The 14,411-nt window shown below is 42.1% G+C and overlaps 2 protein-coding genes across 3 annotated transcripts; one reads left to right on the top strand and one right to left on the bottom strand.

The window, feature by feature from the left end:
• Positions 1-703: 703 nt before the first annotated feature.
• mon1a (MON1 secretory trafficking family member A) lies at positions 704-7,958 on the bottom strand. Of its 2 annotated transcripts, XR_005706338.1 has the most exons (7): positions 7,805-7,958; positions 7,180-7,331; positions 4,018-4,404; positions 3,149-3,914; positions 2,743-2,890; positions 1,619-1,850; positions 705-866 (listed from the first exon to the last, which is right to left on the bottom strand). XR_005706338.1 is itself a non-coding variant. In XM_040116483.1 (6 exons), exons 2-6 carry the CDS (start codon positions 7,301-7,303, stop codon positions 1,710-1,712), a joined length of 1,566 nt encoding a protein of 521 aa, XP_039972417.1. In that variant the 5' UTR covers positions 7,304-7,331; positions 7,805-7,958; the 3' UTR covers positions 704-1,709. The 2 variants fall into 2 exon arrangements, 1 of the variants encoding a protein (XP_039972417.1); XM_040116483.1 differs by having other exon boundaries at positions 704-1,850.
• Positions 7,959-8,645: 687 nt separating this feature from the next.
• Positions 8,646-13,598, top strand: LOC120782916 (TRAF-interacting protein). Its single transcript, XM_040115475.1, has 16 exons — positions 8,646-8,857; positions 9,070-9,188; positions 9,284-9,341; positions 9,454-9,537; positions 9,699-9,738; positions 9,823-9,950; positions 10,049-10,143; positions 10,496-10,609; positions 10,747-10,834; positions 10,943-11,032; positions 11,137-11,225; positions 11,340-11,495; positions 11,650-11,695; positions 11,791-11,895; positions 11,980-12,030; positions 12,913-13,598. Exons 2-16 carry the CDS (start codon positions 9,091-9,093, stop codon positions 13,018-13,020), a joined length of 1,350 nt encoding a protein of 449 aa, XP_039971409.1. The 5' UTR covers positions 8,646-8,857; positions 9,070-9,090; the 3' UTR covers positions 13,021-13,598.
• Positions 13,599-14,411: the final 813 nt, after the last annotated feature.

Raw genomic sequence — 14,411 nt, 5'->3', positions numbered from 1 at the left:
TTTCTGCTCAAAGGGAGAGCCCGCCTCTCCTCGCAAAGAGCGCCGGGACGCGGAGACCGTGTTGATTTCGGGTTTGACTTCGGCTCCCGGTATGAGTCGGTCTTCCTTGCGTCAGTGGAGCCCCCGCTCGCTCCTCCCCTCGCCGCGCCGGGCCGACGGATACCAGCGACGAACCCAACTGACTCGCGTTGCGCTGGCTTACGCACCTTTCGCGGAGGCGCGCGTCGACTTCAGCTGATGTCGGCCGCATGTGAAGGCGCGCTTTTCACGAACTCATTTCTGTTTGCAGCCTGCTGCTGCCTGTTGCTTTTCGTCCTGGCAGCCAATTCAAAGTGACCCGCTGTGCGACGCCCGTTTCACCGTACACTTCCTCACTTGAGCATCAAAGCCGCGTGCGCTATTTTCGCCGGGCGAGTGGTGCGGTTCACTGTTTAGGCAACAGACCAGCGTGTGTACAGGTGTGTCTCCAGAAATATGATGGTACTCGTGAAATACACTGGGGGGAAAAAAAGCAACAACAACACTAAGATAAAGTAAAAGTAAACAATAATAACTGTAAAATTATTATACTGGGACCATAATAAGGTTGTTCAAACTGGTTAATTTGACAACTAGATACAAACTACTAAGTCTAATGTTAGAATCAAGCGTGACAAAGAATCTGATTAGGAGTCTGTTTTATTACTAATCATTTATTAATATTATATATATATATAAAATCGTTTTCAAGCTGTGCGGCAGCAGTAAATCTGCACTGTTACAACCTCAAATTGGCTTTGCAGCATGACCATTAGTTAAGGCATGATTCCTGGAGGCAGATTTGGCATCGTAGATTCCTTAAGCACAGTCCGTGAAATACAATGAACCTTTATGGTAAGACACAAGCAGAAAAGAACAAATCACACAACACGTTTCTTGGTATTGATTTGTCCATATTATGGTAAATGCAATACTTGAGGAAAATGCTATTTGGCCAGTGGGGGAGTAAGAGACTTACATTACACTGACAATAACAATACATGTGAACACAAAAACTGACAGCAGTAAACATGTTACACACTCATGAACACATTTCTTAGAGTGCTTTCTGCATAAAGAAAGTGCGTAGAGGTAAAATGACAATGGTTATTACAGTTATTGGTCATCATGTAAAGCGAAAACACAACAGGGATGTTGGTAACTATATTTTGACAATATGTCATAATAATACATTGTACTGCAGGTCTTGGAAAAATATTCCAGTTTTTAAAATTCAAATTTTATTCTTGATTTTTTTTAAAGATTTTTTTTTTAAGAGTTGATAGCATTAAAAAAAAAAAGACAACATTTATCTTATTCTGAGTTGCATAAGGGGTCTGTTACAATAAAACAATTATTTATGGAACAACTTCAGCAGCATACAGACACCGCAAGGTTTTGTTATTAATGGTGCTGATGTTACTTTCATCTGTTGTTGTTATCCAAATCAAAATTTATATATAAAAAAAATAATAATAATAATCTAGCCAGCTCTAATTTACCTTCCTTGCACAACCTAATTCATTACTGGATCAGAGGAACCCAGAAGCACAAAATGTATAGCTTCGACAATCATACAGTATGTGGACACTGAACTGACCACTGCTTCATCCACAGCTGTTGTTAGCACCAGGCCAGTCGGCGTTCAAGGTGCAATTTTCGTTCCAGCAGGTTAGGCTGGCAGCGAGGGCTCAGTATGTGAGAGGACTCAGGATGAAGAGGCGATCCTCCTCCTTCCTGATCCACTTCAGCAGTTTGTTGACAGCAGAGACCGCCAAGGCCTTGGTCCCCAGCGGACTGAAGCAGAGGTAGAGCTCGAAGCCACTTGTCACCTGCAGGAAAGAAAACCAGAACAAGACAAGGCGCCTCATGAGCCCCTTCCAGGTGGTAACGTAGTATTTCGAGATTGATTTGGCTCAGTTTTGGTGTGCAAAACTCAAAGAGCCAAACTGGCTTGCTTAATTCTTACCTTTAAACACAACATGCTGTCCTTACATACAAGGTGCAAAACACTAAATGTCACGTCTAGTCCTCAGGATACAGACTACAGAAGTTTCAATGCTCCTCACTAAGCTTACACCAGCGATCACTGAATCTTTGCAGCGTGTTTTGCAAAAATGCCGTTCCTTTCTTTTGATTATAGTCAAAATGTTGCAATATACTTAGGCATCTGTTACAACAGTGTAAATTGTGGTTTCATATTTTATGCTCTCCCGCATTACATGATTACCACACCTTACTATATTTTTGATTATTAAACATACAAGTGCTTGAAATATCTAATGTTTAATGTCTTGAGTAAATACAGACTCTGTATTTATGCAGTAAAGTACAGTCACAATCATTGTTTTACCTTGCATGAATGAAGGATTTACTGTACTGTAAAGTCAGACTCTGCTTTCAAAGTCAAGTTTCCAAACATCATTCTTATTCTACATCATTTCAAATACTGACTTCTGCATAAGATGCACATTTTTTTCCTATCACTATTTTTATAATATTGAGGAACTGACGATTGTGCACTGTTTGGATGAGAAGCAGTTACTTTTAGACTGCATTTTTTGATTATGACCGTTTTATTGTTTACAAAACTCAGAGATGAATACAAACAATGTTGAGATGCTTTGATAAACTTTGAAAAACGGAGATTCTATTATGAAAATTGAGAAATTGTAAAATACTTTAAAAGACCACAGGCATCACATCTCACAATGGCAGGCTTACCCAGGCCAGCAGGTTTTCAGTTTCACTACAGCGGTAGAAGGAACGGAGGGGTCTGGTTGGATGGTGCAAGCAGCTGTGGAGGTCCTGGTACAAACCCATCAGCCTTTCCTGCTCTTCATCAGACTGGTACGCCACAGGAAACTCTGGACTGGAGGAGGAGAAAGATGAGTATCTTGTCAAGTGCAACACCTGAGGATTTGCACTGATAGAGATTTGTAATGAGCCAGAAGCCAAAAGTTAAAGAAAATAATGTAAACATTCACTCAACATTCACTGTTTTAAGGACTTGAGTGTTAGAGTGTTTGTTACATTATTCTCTTCTCTCATTTCTTGAAGCAAAAACACAATAAAATAAATTCCAACACTAGTGTAACTATTAAAATCTTTCTGCAGGCATCCTACCCACCTGGTGTACAGGCCCGAGCTCTTTGATTTGTACAGGAAGTGCCTGAGCTCTGGGATGCCAACCTGCGCCACAGAATAACTAGGACATTTAAGCGCCTCCTTCAGAGCCTGGTACGCATTGCGCTTACTCAGCCTCTCCAGGAACCGTTGCTTGCAGTCAGACATGTTAAAGAAGTCCTCTCTGTCTGTTGAGACCAGAATGAGGCAGAGCTCCGATGCAGGTTGCAGGTAAGAAATGTGAGCGTGGAAAAATCCCGCAGTGTTAAACTTTGGCAGGCAGATAGGCGTCCAGCCTTCACCCTCTCGGAAGGACGAGGAGGAGCCGACAAGGTTGAAGACCAGGTGCAAGTCTATGTGGTGCAGGAACTGGTCCTTTTTTCTCACCAGGGTAACCAGTCGGTCCCCCGCCAGCAGGATGGAGAACACCAGGTTCTTGGCTTTTGCGGCCTGCAGGCTCGATGAGACCACATCCCTGGCGGAGCTGGCCAGCGGCAGGCAGGTGACGGCGCTGAGCAGCAGGCCGGGGTCTCGGTCCAGCCGATGCAGCAGGTTGTCGGTGAGATACTCGGAGCCGGCCAGCAGGCGGCGCAGGTCGTAGTTCTGCTTGTGCTGGAAGATGTGGTTGAGCTGAGTGAGGGTGAGCAGGCTGACGATCTGGTAGTAGATGTACTGCAGCTCGCGCAGCAGCTCCTTGTCTGACTGACAGGTCCGAGACACGCCCACCAGGACCAGAGGGCTCTTGGTGAGGAAAACCACTTTACAGCCATCTGAAACAAAAGATGTAAACAAAGATTTCATTAACTGCACTTTTGACCCATTTATTTTTACTTATGAAACATACTGTATACTAGAGCCAAAGTATATTCTGACCAGCATGGATGGAGCGGATGATGTTCTTCTCAGCCTCTACAAAGGAGACGAGGGCCATCATCACTCCCATGGTGCTGGACAGAGCCTCCTCTGTGCCGTAGCGGGTGTAGATCGGCTTTCCAGCCTCGCTCAGCACGAACACGTGTTTTCTGTGGCTCCTCCACGCCTCACTGGACACATCCTCCTCCTTAGACCTGAACACTGACGAAGTGTTGTTGTTGCGTTGCTCCTCTATGGTTTTCTCCCCCACCAGCACCTTGAGCTCCTCTGCACACTCCCCTTCCGATTTGTCCAGATCAGTGTCCGTCCGAGCCGCTTCCTCAGCCTCCGCAGTCAGATCCTCGAAAGACTGTGCATGGACAAACATAGCACTCTTCTGACCGGCACCTGCATTGATGTAGGGATAAATGATGGTAAGATGTTTGGATGATGCATGGGTGTGTAAGGAATGAATAAGTAAGCCTATAAAACAATAAGGCCTGTTGGAGGCTGTCTTTTTTTTTAGTTGTTTTGCATCTTTTGGCCTTGCCCCGTTCAGGACTGTTTAAGCCACTGTGTCGGAGACAGCCCTGAACAAAATCTCAGGGAAGCTTGTAAATGTAAAAAGCATTGCTTGAGTCTGTTTTTATGTGCGATGTCTTCTTCGCATTATTGGAACACAAACTTCAACAAGCAACACAAATGTAAGCTTTTTACTTTCCTGGAAGTATTTTCAAACATTTTTTTTCGCTTTTACAAGAGAAAGGACTTCAGTTCTGAAAACTAACTGCTTAGTTTGACAAATGCACATCTGGTAAACCGCCCCATCCCAACTGTGATAACCACACACCCATTTCCTTGAGCTTTTCTTCTGGAACCATCCAGGACTGTCTCCCACACCGTGGGTGACACAGTCAGGAACATGTCTTTTTTGAACAGTGACTGATGTTAACCCCAGTCCAGAATCAGCAGCAATAACACTTTGACTTGGTCTGGTAAGGAACATTTTATTAGTGAAAAAAAAAAACAAGCATAGTCCTATTCTAAGCTGCCGCTTTTCAGGGAAGCCACAGTAGAGGAAAAGAACAACCTCCGGTCACGGCTTATTTAAAGGTACATTCAGCGATTCTAATCTAATACACTTTTTGTCAAATTCAGCGAATATATCTTCAGCTTTGAGCTGAGCTGTGAGTATCCCTGTCTGCAGCTGGTGTGCTGGAAACTGTCTCGTCCTCTCGGCTATGCCAGGTAAAGTTACCTTCCTTTACCTGGCATAGTTAGCTTAGCTTGTTAGCTTAGCTTGTTAGCTTAGCTACAAACCTACGGCCCTCTCTTCTTTCACTGTAGTTTTTTAAAACCAACCGAAGCAATTAATTCTTGCTCGTTTTTACTCCTTTGTGTTTTGGATGCTGTGTTTTTGTGCATGTCCTTTGTTTGATGACATTTTATGTTATAAGGTTTGTTCTGCTTCAATTATGAGAAACAGTATCCACTTCCACGCAATATATGATGCTCTGGATTCCACCATATTTCTCTTTTGGCCAGCTAGCCCAGTTGTTTACGTCGTTGCTGTTGCAGTGTGCGCCCATGTATTTTGGGGGGTCGGAGCTTCTGAAGGAGCACTGAAGGGAGGGGTGTATTTGTTTTGATATTGAGTTCAAATATCCACAGTCTTCTCTCAGAATCGCTTACTCCATCTTTAATTTAGATAAGGAAAAGTAGGAGAAGAATAGGACAACTGTGATAATGAGTCAGCCAGATAACACTGCAAAAATGTCCTGTTTATCTCCAGATTGGAAAGAGCAAATCCTGACAATGTTACATCATTTCTCCTGTCAGAGTTGGATTTATTAAAGCTGGATGTGACAGATGTGAGCTGCTGCAGAAAATTCCTTCTCCACATGCCAGTCAGGAGATGTCTGTATTATTACGGTTCTTGCAAAAGAATATGGCAGCGTTTCCTTCCTACATTGTTGTTATGACAATTTACTCCTAATGCACTAGTTTTTTTAAATCACATTAAGATAAAGAGATTATTACTATTATTACAGTCTAGTCTCATAGAGCCAAAACTGCAGTAAAAAAAAATGTCCAATTTCATCACAAGACCATTTCCCTAAAACAACAAAATCGCTGTTTGAGTGATATGCAGATTACAAAAGACACATTATTGTGATCATAATGTATTTTCAACACTTCTTTCCACAAACAGGATGTGGATATTCATGCTGTCACAGATGCAAACACGCAGCGCTCAGTATGAGTCCTAACCCTGATGTTGCATGGTTATAAAAATGTCAAATGGAGAACTTTTTAATTTAAAAACGGTTTCATTTCCAGATAAAAACAGGTCATTCTGGTGTTTGTGCCCAAATGTTGCCTAGCAACTACTGGTCAGCAGGATGTCTACTCACGGATCACTTTTCACCCATGAGGGAAGTTACAGAAAAGTATTACTCTCGCGCTTTAAGCATGCTCTGCTCATGGTACAATTATGTATCCATTAAAAATCATTATTATTGCAGGCACTGACCACTACAAAGATTTTCTCTTTCTATTTTTTTTTTTTTTTTTAATATGGTTGATTCAAGCAGCAGTCATAGAACCTACATTTTTCAGCGTAGCGCCATCATTGCATCATTGCATCTGTTGCAAAATGAGGAAATAACTGAAGGTTCAGTTACGTATCAATGACACTTTGCAGAAGAGCTATTACTTAGGATTAATGGCAGACGGTCTTATCCACAGACTGATGCATGATCAGCTCACATGGGGGCCGTTTCTTTGTACAAGGGACACTGGTGTACTGTAAACGTTATCCTCGTGTACTGTAAACGCGTTTGATGTTCTGTAAGATAATTCCATGAGGGATGGGCCACAAGATGGCATGACAGTTACATTAAATTACATGAAAACACAGAGTTTATTGATCCACTTATCCAAGCCCCAAGGCGTCCACGCAGGTCTACAGTCTTTGAAATAAGAGAAAGAACAAATGGTGGCAAAAATCCCATTAATTGTGGGATTGACTTGGTGCCGCAACTAAGGGTGGAAAGCGCCTGCAAGTGGGAGCTCACATACAACACAATTTCAGCATATTTGAGCTTTGGAAAGTTACACTGTAGATCTGCCTGAACATTTACTGACTCTCTGCAGAAAGTGCTGAATGTGGACCAGTCTCACCTGGTTCAGTTCCCTCCACCAGACCTGGTGTGGGGCTGTCCGCCCTCTCTGAGCGAAGGCGGTCCACAGGAGCCAGAGTACCATTCTCCCATGACACAGTCGCCCTTTGGGCTTCTCCGTCCATCACTGCTACTTAGGGCAGGGAGACACACCTGACAGGACAGACAGACAGACAGGGAGCTATGGGATCAAAGGTCAACAGCTTCATGCTTGTGGCTATGATTTAAGATCAAACTGGTTATGCTGCGTGTCTCATTCAAATTTTATGGTCCGACTTTAACCCTTTTTTTTTTTTTTCAGACAAGCTTCAGAGCTAAAGCTGAGTCTCCCTCTTGTTGCTACATGCAGTGACTGTTGCCAAACTAACTCCGAAAACAAAATGAGAGACTCCTGTGAGAGTGTAACCGTTCTCCTTCATGTTTACGCCCTCTTCTTTTCATAAATCATATGTCTTTTCCGGGTTCACACGTCTGGTTACACGTCTGACATGCAGATGCAGGACTTGAAAGGCTACTTTCGTTGCTAACTTTAGCAGATAATCGACAGCATCTAAAGCTAGCTGGGTTCGCTCTGACCGCCTTCACCCTGACACAGAGCTCTCCTTAAATGATTTCCAGATGATTACCTTTCATCTCCGGAGCTGTGTGCATTTGGCCGCTGTGCTCCACAAGTCGCTTGTCAGAGTCACTGCAGCTGGCTAACTAGCAGAGACAAGACAAGGGTACTTCTTGCTAGTCAACATAATACCCTGATCGCCTGCGGAAGTAGGAATTATGGGATATGAAGTTCTCTTCCAGAGCATGGCTCTAGAGTAGTAAACAGAGTAGTAAATTGGTCGATTTGATTGGAAATTAATAAAAATGAATAAAAAATTGGGTAAATTAATTAATTGGGAAATTAAAAAATAGGTCTTCGAATATTCCTGTATGTTACAAATTGCATTATGTAATAAGCGCTGTTAAATAGCCTGGTTCCTTATTTGATCTTGATGGTTAATTCTTCATCGAACCACGAAGCTTGTTCATTACCGAGATAAGTAAATTAATAGATGCCATTCGAGAAATACTTAATTTATTAATTCTAAAGGTTGCCTAATCTCTGAGGAACAACGGAACCCAGGGAAAAAAATTCTCTTTGGTCTGAAAATGACAATGCCGTTGGAATTAATTACGAAATTGTAAAAAAAAAAAAAAAAATTAAATATCTATAAAACTGTTTTCTTCTTTCATATATCCCTTCATAGTGAGTGTGCATGTGTGAGATATATAGGGATGGAAACTAAATTTTATTTCTAGCAAATGAATCGTGATAAATATGTCAGTCCCTGCTAAATGTTAGCTACTCTAATGAAAATGTAATTAGTTTCTGAATAAAGGGTTTGTTGTGACCCTTGAAAAAACGTATCGTCACAAAATTCCTCATAGTGTAACGAAAAGTGAACGACAAAGCTGACATGTTGGAGGAAATGTGGCTGCACCTGAACGCCGCGCTAGGGGCGGCGCTTGTGTTTGAACGTGCAGCGGGGAAACGGAGCAGCGATGTATTGTGTTTGTGCTAGCTAGCGAGGTTCTGTCCCAGACTATCGCTTTAACTGGGTTAAAATTACACACTGCGGATAAGATTGGGGATGTTTCACCTTATAAAGAAGATCTGCGCAGTAACTTAACGTCTTCGTTTGGTACGTATGGCGGCTGTAGAGAAGTCTAACGTTAGCATTACGTTTAGCTAACTAGCGTAGCTGTAAGTTACGGGCCACTATCGTTGCCTTTAGAGCTGTAGCCGAGTACTTTTATGTAACGTTACGAACACACGTATGGTTAGAGAGCATATAACGATGTTTGAGCGTTAAGTGTGTAGTTTATTTAATTTGGTTTTCTGTATTCATTACAGGATGATCTTTGTGACATTACGATGCCTATCCGAGCATATTGTACAATTTGCTCCGATTTCTTCGATCACTCCAAGGATGTCGCTGCCATCCACTGCGGACACACTTTCCACTACGAATGGTAACTTGATAAAGAAAGTCACGTCTTTAACAGCACTCTCTTTTCCGACGCACTTTAACCCCGGCTAATTGATCCCCCTCCCCGTCTCCTCTCAGTCTTCTCCAGTGGTTCCAGACAGCCCCCACGAAAACCTGCCCACAGTGTAGGAAACAGGTACAGTAGCTTACTCTCCCAGAAATCGCTAGTGCGTCTTACCTCAGACTGACCCAACCTGCCAAACGGGGGGGGGAACATAAACCTAAGTGCTGCGCTGCTCTGTGTGTAGGTCAGCACCCGACACATTATCAACAGGCTCTACTTTGACATTGCCGGAGAGGGAGAGGCCACAGCGGACCCAGAGAGCTTGCAGGTACCACACTTCCAACACCTTTATAGTGAGAGATTGTTTGAGAAAAGGTGCCGGAGATAATCTTTTACTCAGACTGATGCCACAGATAGTCCTCCTTGCCATTACATCATCTGGACTTAGGGTCATATTTTTTGCTCACACTGTGTTTCTCTCTTCCATAGAATGAGCTCGATAAAATGAAGGCACTTTTAAGCTCTAAAGGTAAGAGACTATGTTGGGTTATGGTGGCGCTTGATTGTTAAAAGTAGGCAGTGTTAGCTAACTATCGGTCTGCTCAATTTGCAGAGCGGGACTGGCGGGACAAACAGAAGGTGGTGGACAATTTGAAGGAGACTGTGGACAAGCAGAGGAGAGACTTGGACAGTGTGCGCAAGGAGATTGTGGAAAAGGAGATGCTCTGCTCTGCTCTCAGAGTACGCCGTCTTTTTCTTCATGGCTTAAACGCATTGTCTATACTGACTCTCACTGTCTCCGTTATTATGTGGTTACACAATATTTTGACGTCCCACAGAAACAGATGACATACTTGGAGACCCAACAGAATGAAGTTCAGGCTGCCAAGGAGGAGGTCCGGAGACTCAGGATTAAAATGAAAACTTTTGAAAGGTTTCTGCAGTCACATAATCATATATAGGCTTCTAGGGCCCCATTTGGATAATCCCAATATTGACTATGCTGCAAGTGTGAAAAGGGTTTTAGATGGTCTTGAGTACCTCCGTATTGTAAAGTATGGTATTTTGGATATGTCTATGAGCATAAATGTTCATAAGTTGAATTTGGAGTGGTTGGTTGGAAAAAATCATCTGTATTAGTAATTTGGATACACAAGCATGCAAAGAAGAGACATTCATTGTTAATTTACCTCAGCTTGCAAGATCTGCATGGTACCGTGTCTTGTTTCATGGTAAAGAAAAAGTCATACTCATACTGTGCACTAACACTGCCGGTTTGTCTCCAGCCTGGATGTGTTGTTACAGGGTCAGAGAGCAGAGGTGGACTCCATGATCACAGATATGGGTGTCAGTCAGGCAGCAGTGGAGCAGCTCTCCATCTACTGCATCTCTCTCAAAAAGTAAGGAGGCCAGTTTCTGTCAGTGGCGTCACTAAGCGACAGCTCGTTTTCTCACCACGTCATTTCGAGCCTCAGTCCTAATAACTGCAGTTCCCCTGTCTTCATTCCCTGTACGTTTATCCTCTCTCCTTTTTCAGAGAGTATGATAATCTAAAAGGAAACCTGAAGTCTTCAAATGAGCTGTGCGAGAAGCTGAAGAGAGAATTGCTCTCCTCAAACAACAAGGTAACTTTATGTTAGTGACTAATCAGCATCCAAAGGAATCGAGACATGAATGAGAAAACTCTAAATTTATTATGGTTTTTTTTTGTGTGTGTGTGCGTTTATATTTAGTCACAAAAAGCCTCAATGGAGGCGAATAAGACCAAAGAGGACATGAAGTCTCTGCAGAATGATCTGGCCAACGCTGACAAAGAGATCTCTGTAAGCAAATCCACCAAATTTGCTTTTCGTTTTATAATAATAGAAGTCCTTTTGGTTTTTTTTTTTTTTTTTTTAATGATGCATACATGCGTGTCTTTCCACAGAGTCTTAAGAAGAGAGTGCAATTTCTTCAGAAGACACTGAGCACGCCGACACGGACAAACGAAACCCTCAGCCGGCTCGTCTTTGAAAGGTGTGTGTCACCCAGCCACTGGACTAAAAATCTCCTCACACTTTGATGCATTTTTCAGGAAAACATAAGCCCTGTGTGATTTACCAATGAGGTATCTCTCTGTTCACCTGTCAGCCCGGCCCCTGTGGAGTTGAAGCATCCTCGCCTCCACCAACCTGCAGATAGCGAGGACGTTGACCTCAATATGACCTATGACATCACCACACCAGAAGATGTGGCCAAGAAACCAACACAGGTCCCATCCAAGAAGATGCGTCTTGACCCTCCATTGTAAGTTTTGTGTCATTCATGTGTGTTTAACTGTTCTAAGGAGGTTGTGGAAGCTAAAGTTGGTTAGTTGTTAGCCACATGTTGATAACATAGTGTGTCTTATACTGCTTGTTTTGTATCCTCAAATTGTATGTAAAATGTTTTACTTTTTCAGAACATCCATGTCCAAACACAATGAGAAAAGTTCATCTTTAACCAAGGTAGGTTTGTGAAAGTCACTTCTTAAGGTCCATTTCCAAATCGTGTGCGTGCGAGCGCCAGTCATTAAATGTGTTTTTTTTTTTTTGTACTTCAGGCACGAGATGAGGACAGATCCATGGATCTGTTTTTGAGGAACTCCCTCCTCTTCAGAAAGAAGACTTTTGGTAGCATGTTGGACCCTCAGAGGAAGCCGGGAGCTGTACGTGCAACACAACCATCTGCTGAAAGTCGTATTTCGTAGTTCTTTTATTGGGTTGATGAAAGAAAATATTTCTCGTTTCAGGTGAGAACTGGTTATGACGGATTGGGAGGACGAACCAAATTCATCCAACCTGTATCCTTTTTTCTGTTGTGGAATATTTGTGTTTACTAGATGTTTTTTTTAGTTGAATTACTTAATCATTAAGTTAATCATTGGTAGAAGAGTTTTTTTTAACTGGGTTAGTGTTTAATACAAATACACTAACCCATGGCTAATATTCCACATACTTAAGTGGAATACTAGCCCAAATAAAGTCCCTATTTATGGTGCACTGCAATAGCACCGTAAATATGCCTGAGGACGTTCAAACCTATCATTCAACAGAATTTAAAGCTGCACTAATTAACAATGAGCATCTTTTACTGCATTGTTTTGGCTTTTGGCCCCCAACTTGCCTCTTATCAACCCCTTTTTTAGCAGCAGCATTCATCTGTTTTCAGCAAAAAAGCTCTGATAGACCCACTGTACACTACCTGCTCAGAACCAAACAGCAGACAGACACAACCGACTAGCTGGTAAAGTTAGTCGTAAATTTAGCAGCTAAAGAGCAGGTTATTTTCCTCCGGAGTTGATGAAAATCAAAATGGGGTTTAAAGATAAGTAAATACTGGACTTAAAGTACATTTGTCAGTTGGCATAAACAACCTAAAATGAATGCTAATGTTGCTCCGTATCTGCTGGATGTGCAAACAGGCAGATACAGTATTTGCTAACACATTTCCCGTAACAGTATATAAATTTACACCTGAGTGTTGTTTTAACTTTGTGCCACTGATCCCATTTGACAAAAAGAAAAAATAATGCAGCTTTAATTAAAAATACATTTGGATTATATTATTTTTGGACATTTTTAGGTGCCAGAGAATAGTAATGGAAAAAGATAAAAGGCGGAACAGAAAAAAACATCAGTGTAAACCCGACTGCAACAATCCTTAACCAAGCGCTCCACTCCAGTCTCCTTTATCAGAGATTCGCCCAATGATGAAGGTTAGAAGGAAGAAGGTGACCCGGCCTCCGCCCAAGATTGCAACTTGCCTGACTCTGGACAGCTACCTGGAGTAAATTTCAGCATCCCCTTCCCTTGAAGTGGAGTCAGAGGTCAGGATGCTGCATGTGAAGTAACGTGTTGGTGCTGCTCTGGCGCAGAGAAACCAGCCTGGCAGCGGTTCTGCCACTCAGCACCAAACAGGACTTTCTGATTGAACTCTATTTAAAAGCAGTAACTGACCTCCCACTTGACAACTGATGCTGAGCCTTTAGTAACGTCAGGACACCTGCTGTACATTTTTTTTTTTTTTTGTCTGTGTGTGTTGGTGTCGACATGAACATGTATGTGGAGACTGTGTGTTGCCCAGCCTTTGCTTTGGAGCCTTTTCTTGTAGTTTTTATGTGGGTGTGTGTGTGTGTGTGTGTATGTGCATAAGAAACAAAACCATTCGAATGTCTCTGCTCTGCATTGTCCTTGATGATCACTGACATATCTATTTTCCATAAGCTCAAAAAAATTATTTTTTGTACATACTTAAAATCCATCTCCATGAACGCCTACATGTGGATATAATGTCGGTATTTTTTTAGTTTTAATAGTCTTGCCCGATGTAAACCCAACTCAAATAATAAACATTTTTTTTATTAAGGTTTGTGTGGGGTCTACAACCAATTCCCTCGTGCCTGTGCTTTTCATTCACAAACATTTCACTGAGGTGTGCTCTCCTGCAGAGGGCAGTACAGTGTTTTCTCACATGAGGACATGAATCTCACAGCCCTCCTGCACTGTGAGGGGATAATGCACTGCACGAATCAATTTGTATTGAAAAGGCTGCACCAGTACAGAGGGTAATCCTCAAGAAAAAACGTTAGTCAAAACACCTTCAGTAAAACCTGAGTTGTACATCGTGATCAAGTAACAAAAAGTACACTGCAAATAATATACAGGCAAATAGGGGACTGTTGTTAATTTTAGGAGTTGCCCCATGCTAGCTGTATTATAAAGTTTGCAGAAATGGGAATTTGCTTTGATAGAAGAGCTTTCATGGCACAAAATCAAATATAAGTGATGCAGTGCAGCTTTCTGACGACGTTCTCATGCATGGACATAACAGCAGTTTGTCTGGGATTTTGGCATGTTGCCAAACAGACTGACCCTTGATCAGATTTGCTGATATTTTGATGAACAATATGGGGAAAAGCCAAAGATTGTTTTCCACTGAGGAAAAGTAAAAGGACCAGTTAGAAGGTAAATATCCTGTTCTTTTACTTGTATCCTGTTTTCACCCATGAATTAACATTTTCCAGAGTGAAAATCAGTTTGTATCTCTGATCTTATACATAACACTAATTTAAGTCGATTGTTTTGTTGTATTAGAGATTGGATATTGAATGATTCTGCAGCGGGTGGTCATATTTTAGTGATTTTCTTTTTAGAAATAGTAACATTGACATGGTGGTGCATT

The sequence above is a fragment of the Xiphias gladius genome, chromosome 21 (assembly GCF_016859285.1).
Source record: "Xiphias gladius isolate SHS-SW01 ecotype Sanya breed wild chromosome 21, ASM1685928v1, whole genome shotgun sequence".
Classification (NCBI taxonomy): Eukaryota; Metazoa; Chordata; class Actinopteri; order Istiophoriformes; family Xiphiidae; genus Xiphias; species Xiphias gladius.
Note: the sequence above shows the minus strand (reverse complement) of the source record. Positions and strands in the feature narration are given on the sequence as shown.

Coding starts and splice junctions, on each gene's coding strand:
- mon1a (XM_040116483.1), bottom strand. CDS start 7,303: ATGGACGGAGAAGCCCAAAGGGCGACTGTGTCATGGGAGAATGGTACT. Junction 4,405..7,179: donor GGTGGAGGGAACTGAACCAG/GTGAGACTGGTC, acceptor ACATCAATGCAG/GTGCCGGTCAGAAGAGTGCT. Junction 1,851..2,742: donor CTGAAAACCTGCTGGCCTGG/GTAAGCCTGCCA, acceptor TCTTTCCTGCAG/GTGACAAGTGGCTTCGAGCT.
- LOC120782916 (XM_040115475.1), top strand. CDS start 9,091: ATGCCTATCCGAGCATATTGTACAATTTGCTCCGATTTCTTCGATCAC. Junction 9,189..9,283: donor CACACTTTCCACTACGAATG/GTAACTTGATAA, acceptor GTCTCCTCTCAG/TCTTCTCCAGTGGTTCCAGA. Junction 11,696..11,790: donor AAAGTTCATCTTTAACCAAG/GTAGGTTTGTGA, acceptor TTTGTACTTCAG/GCACGAGATGAGGACAGATC.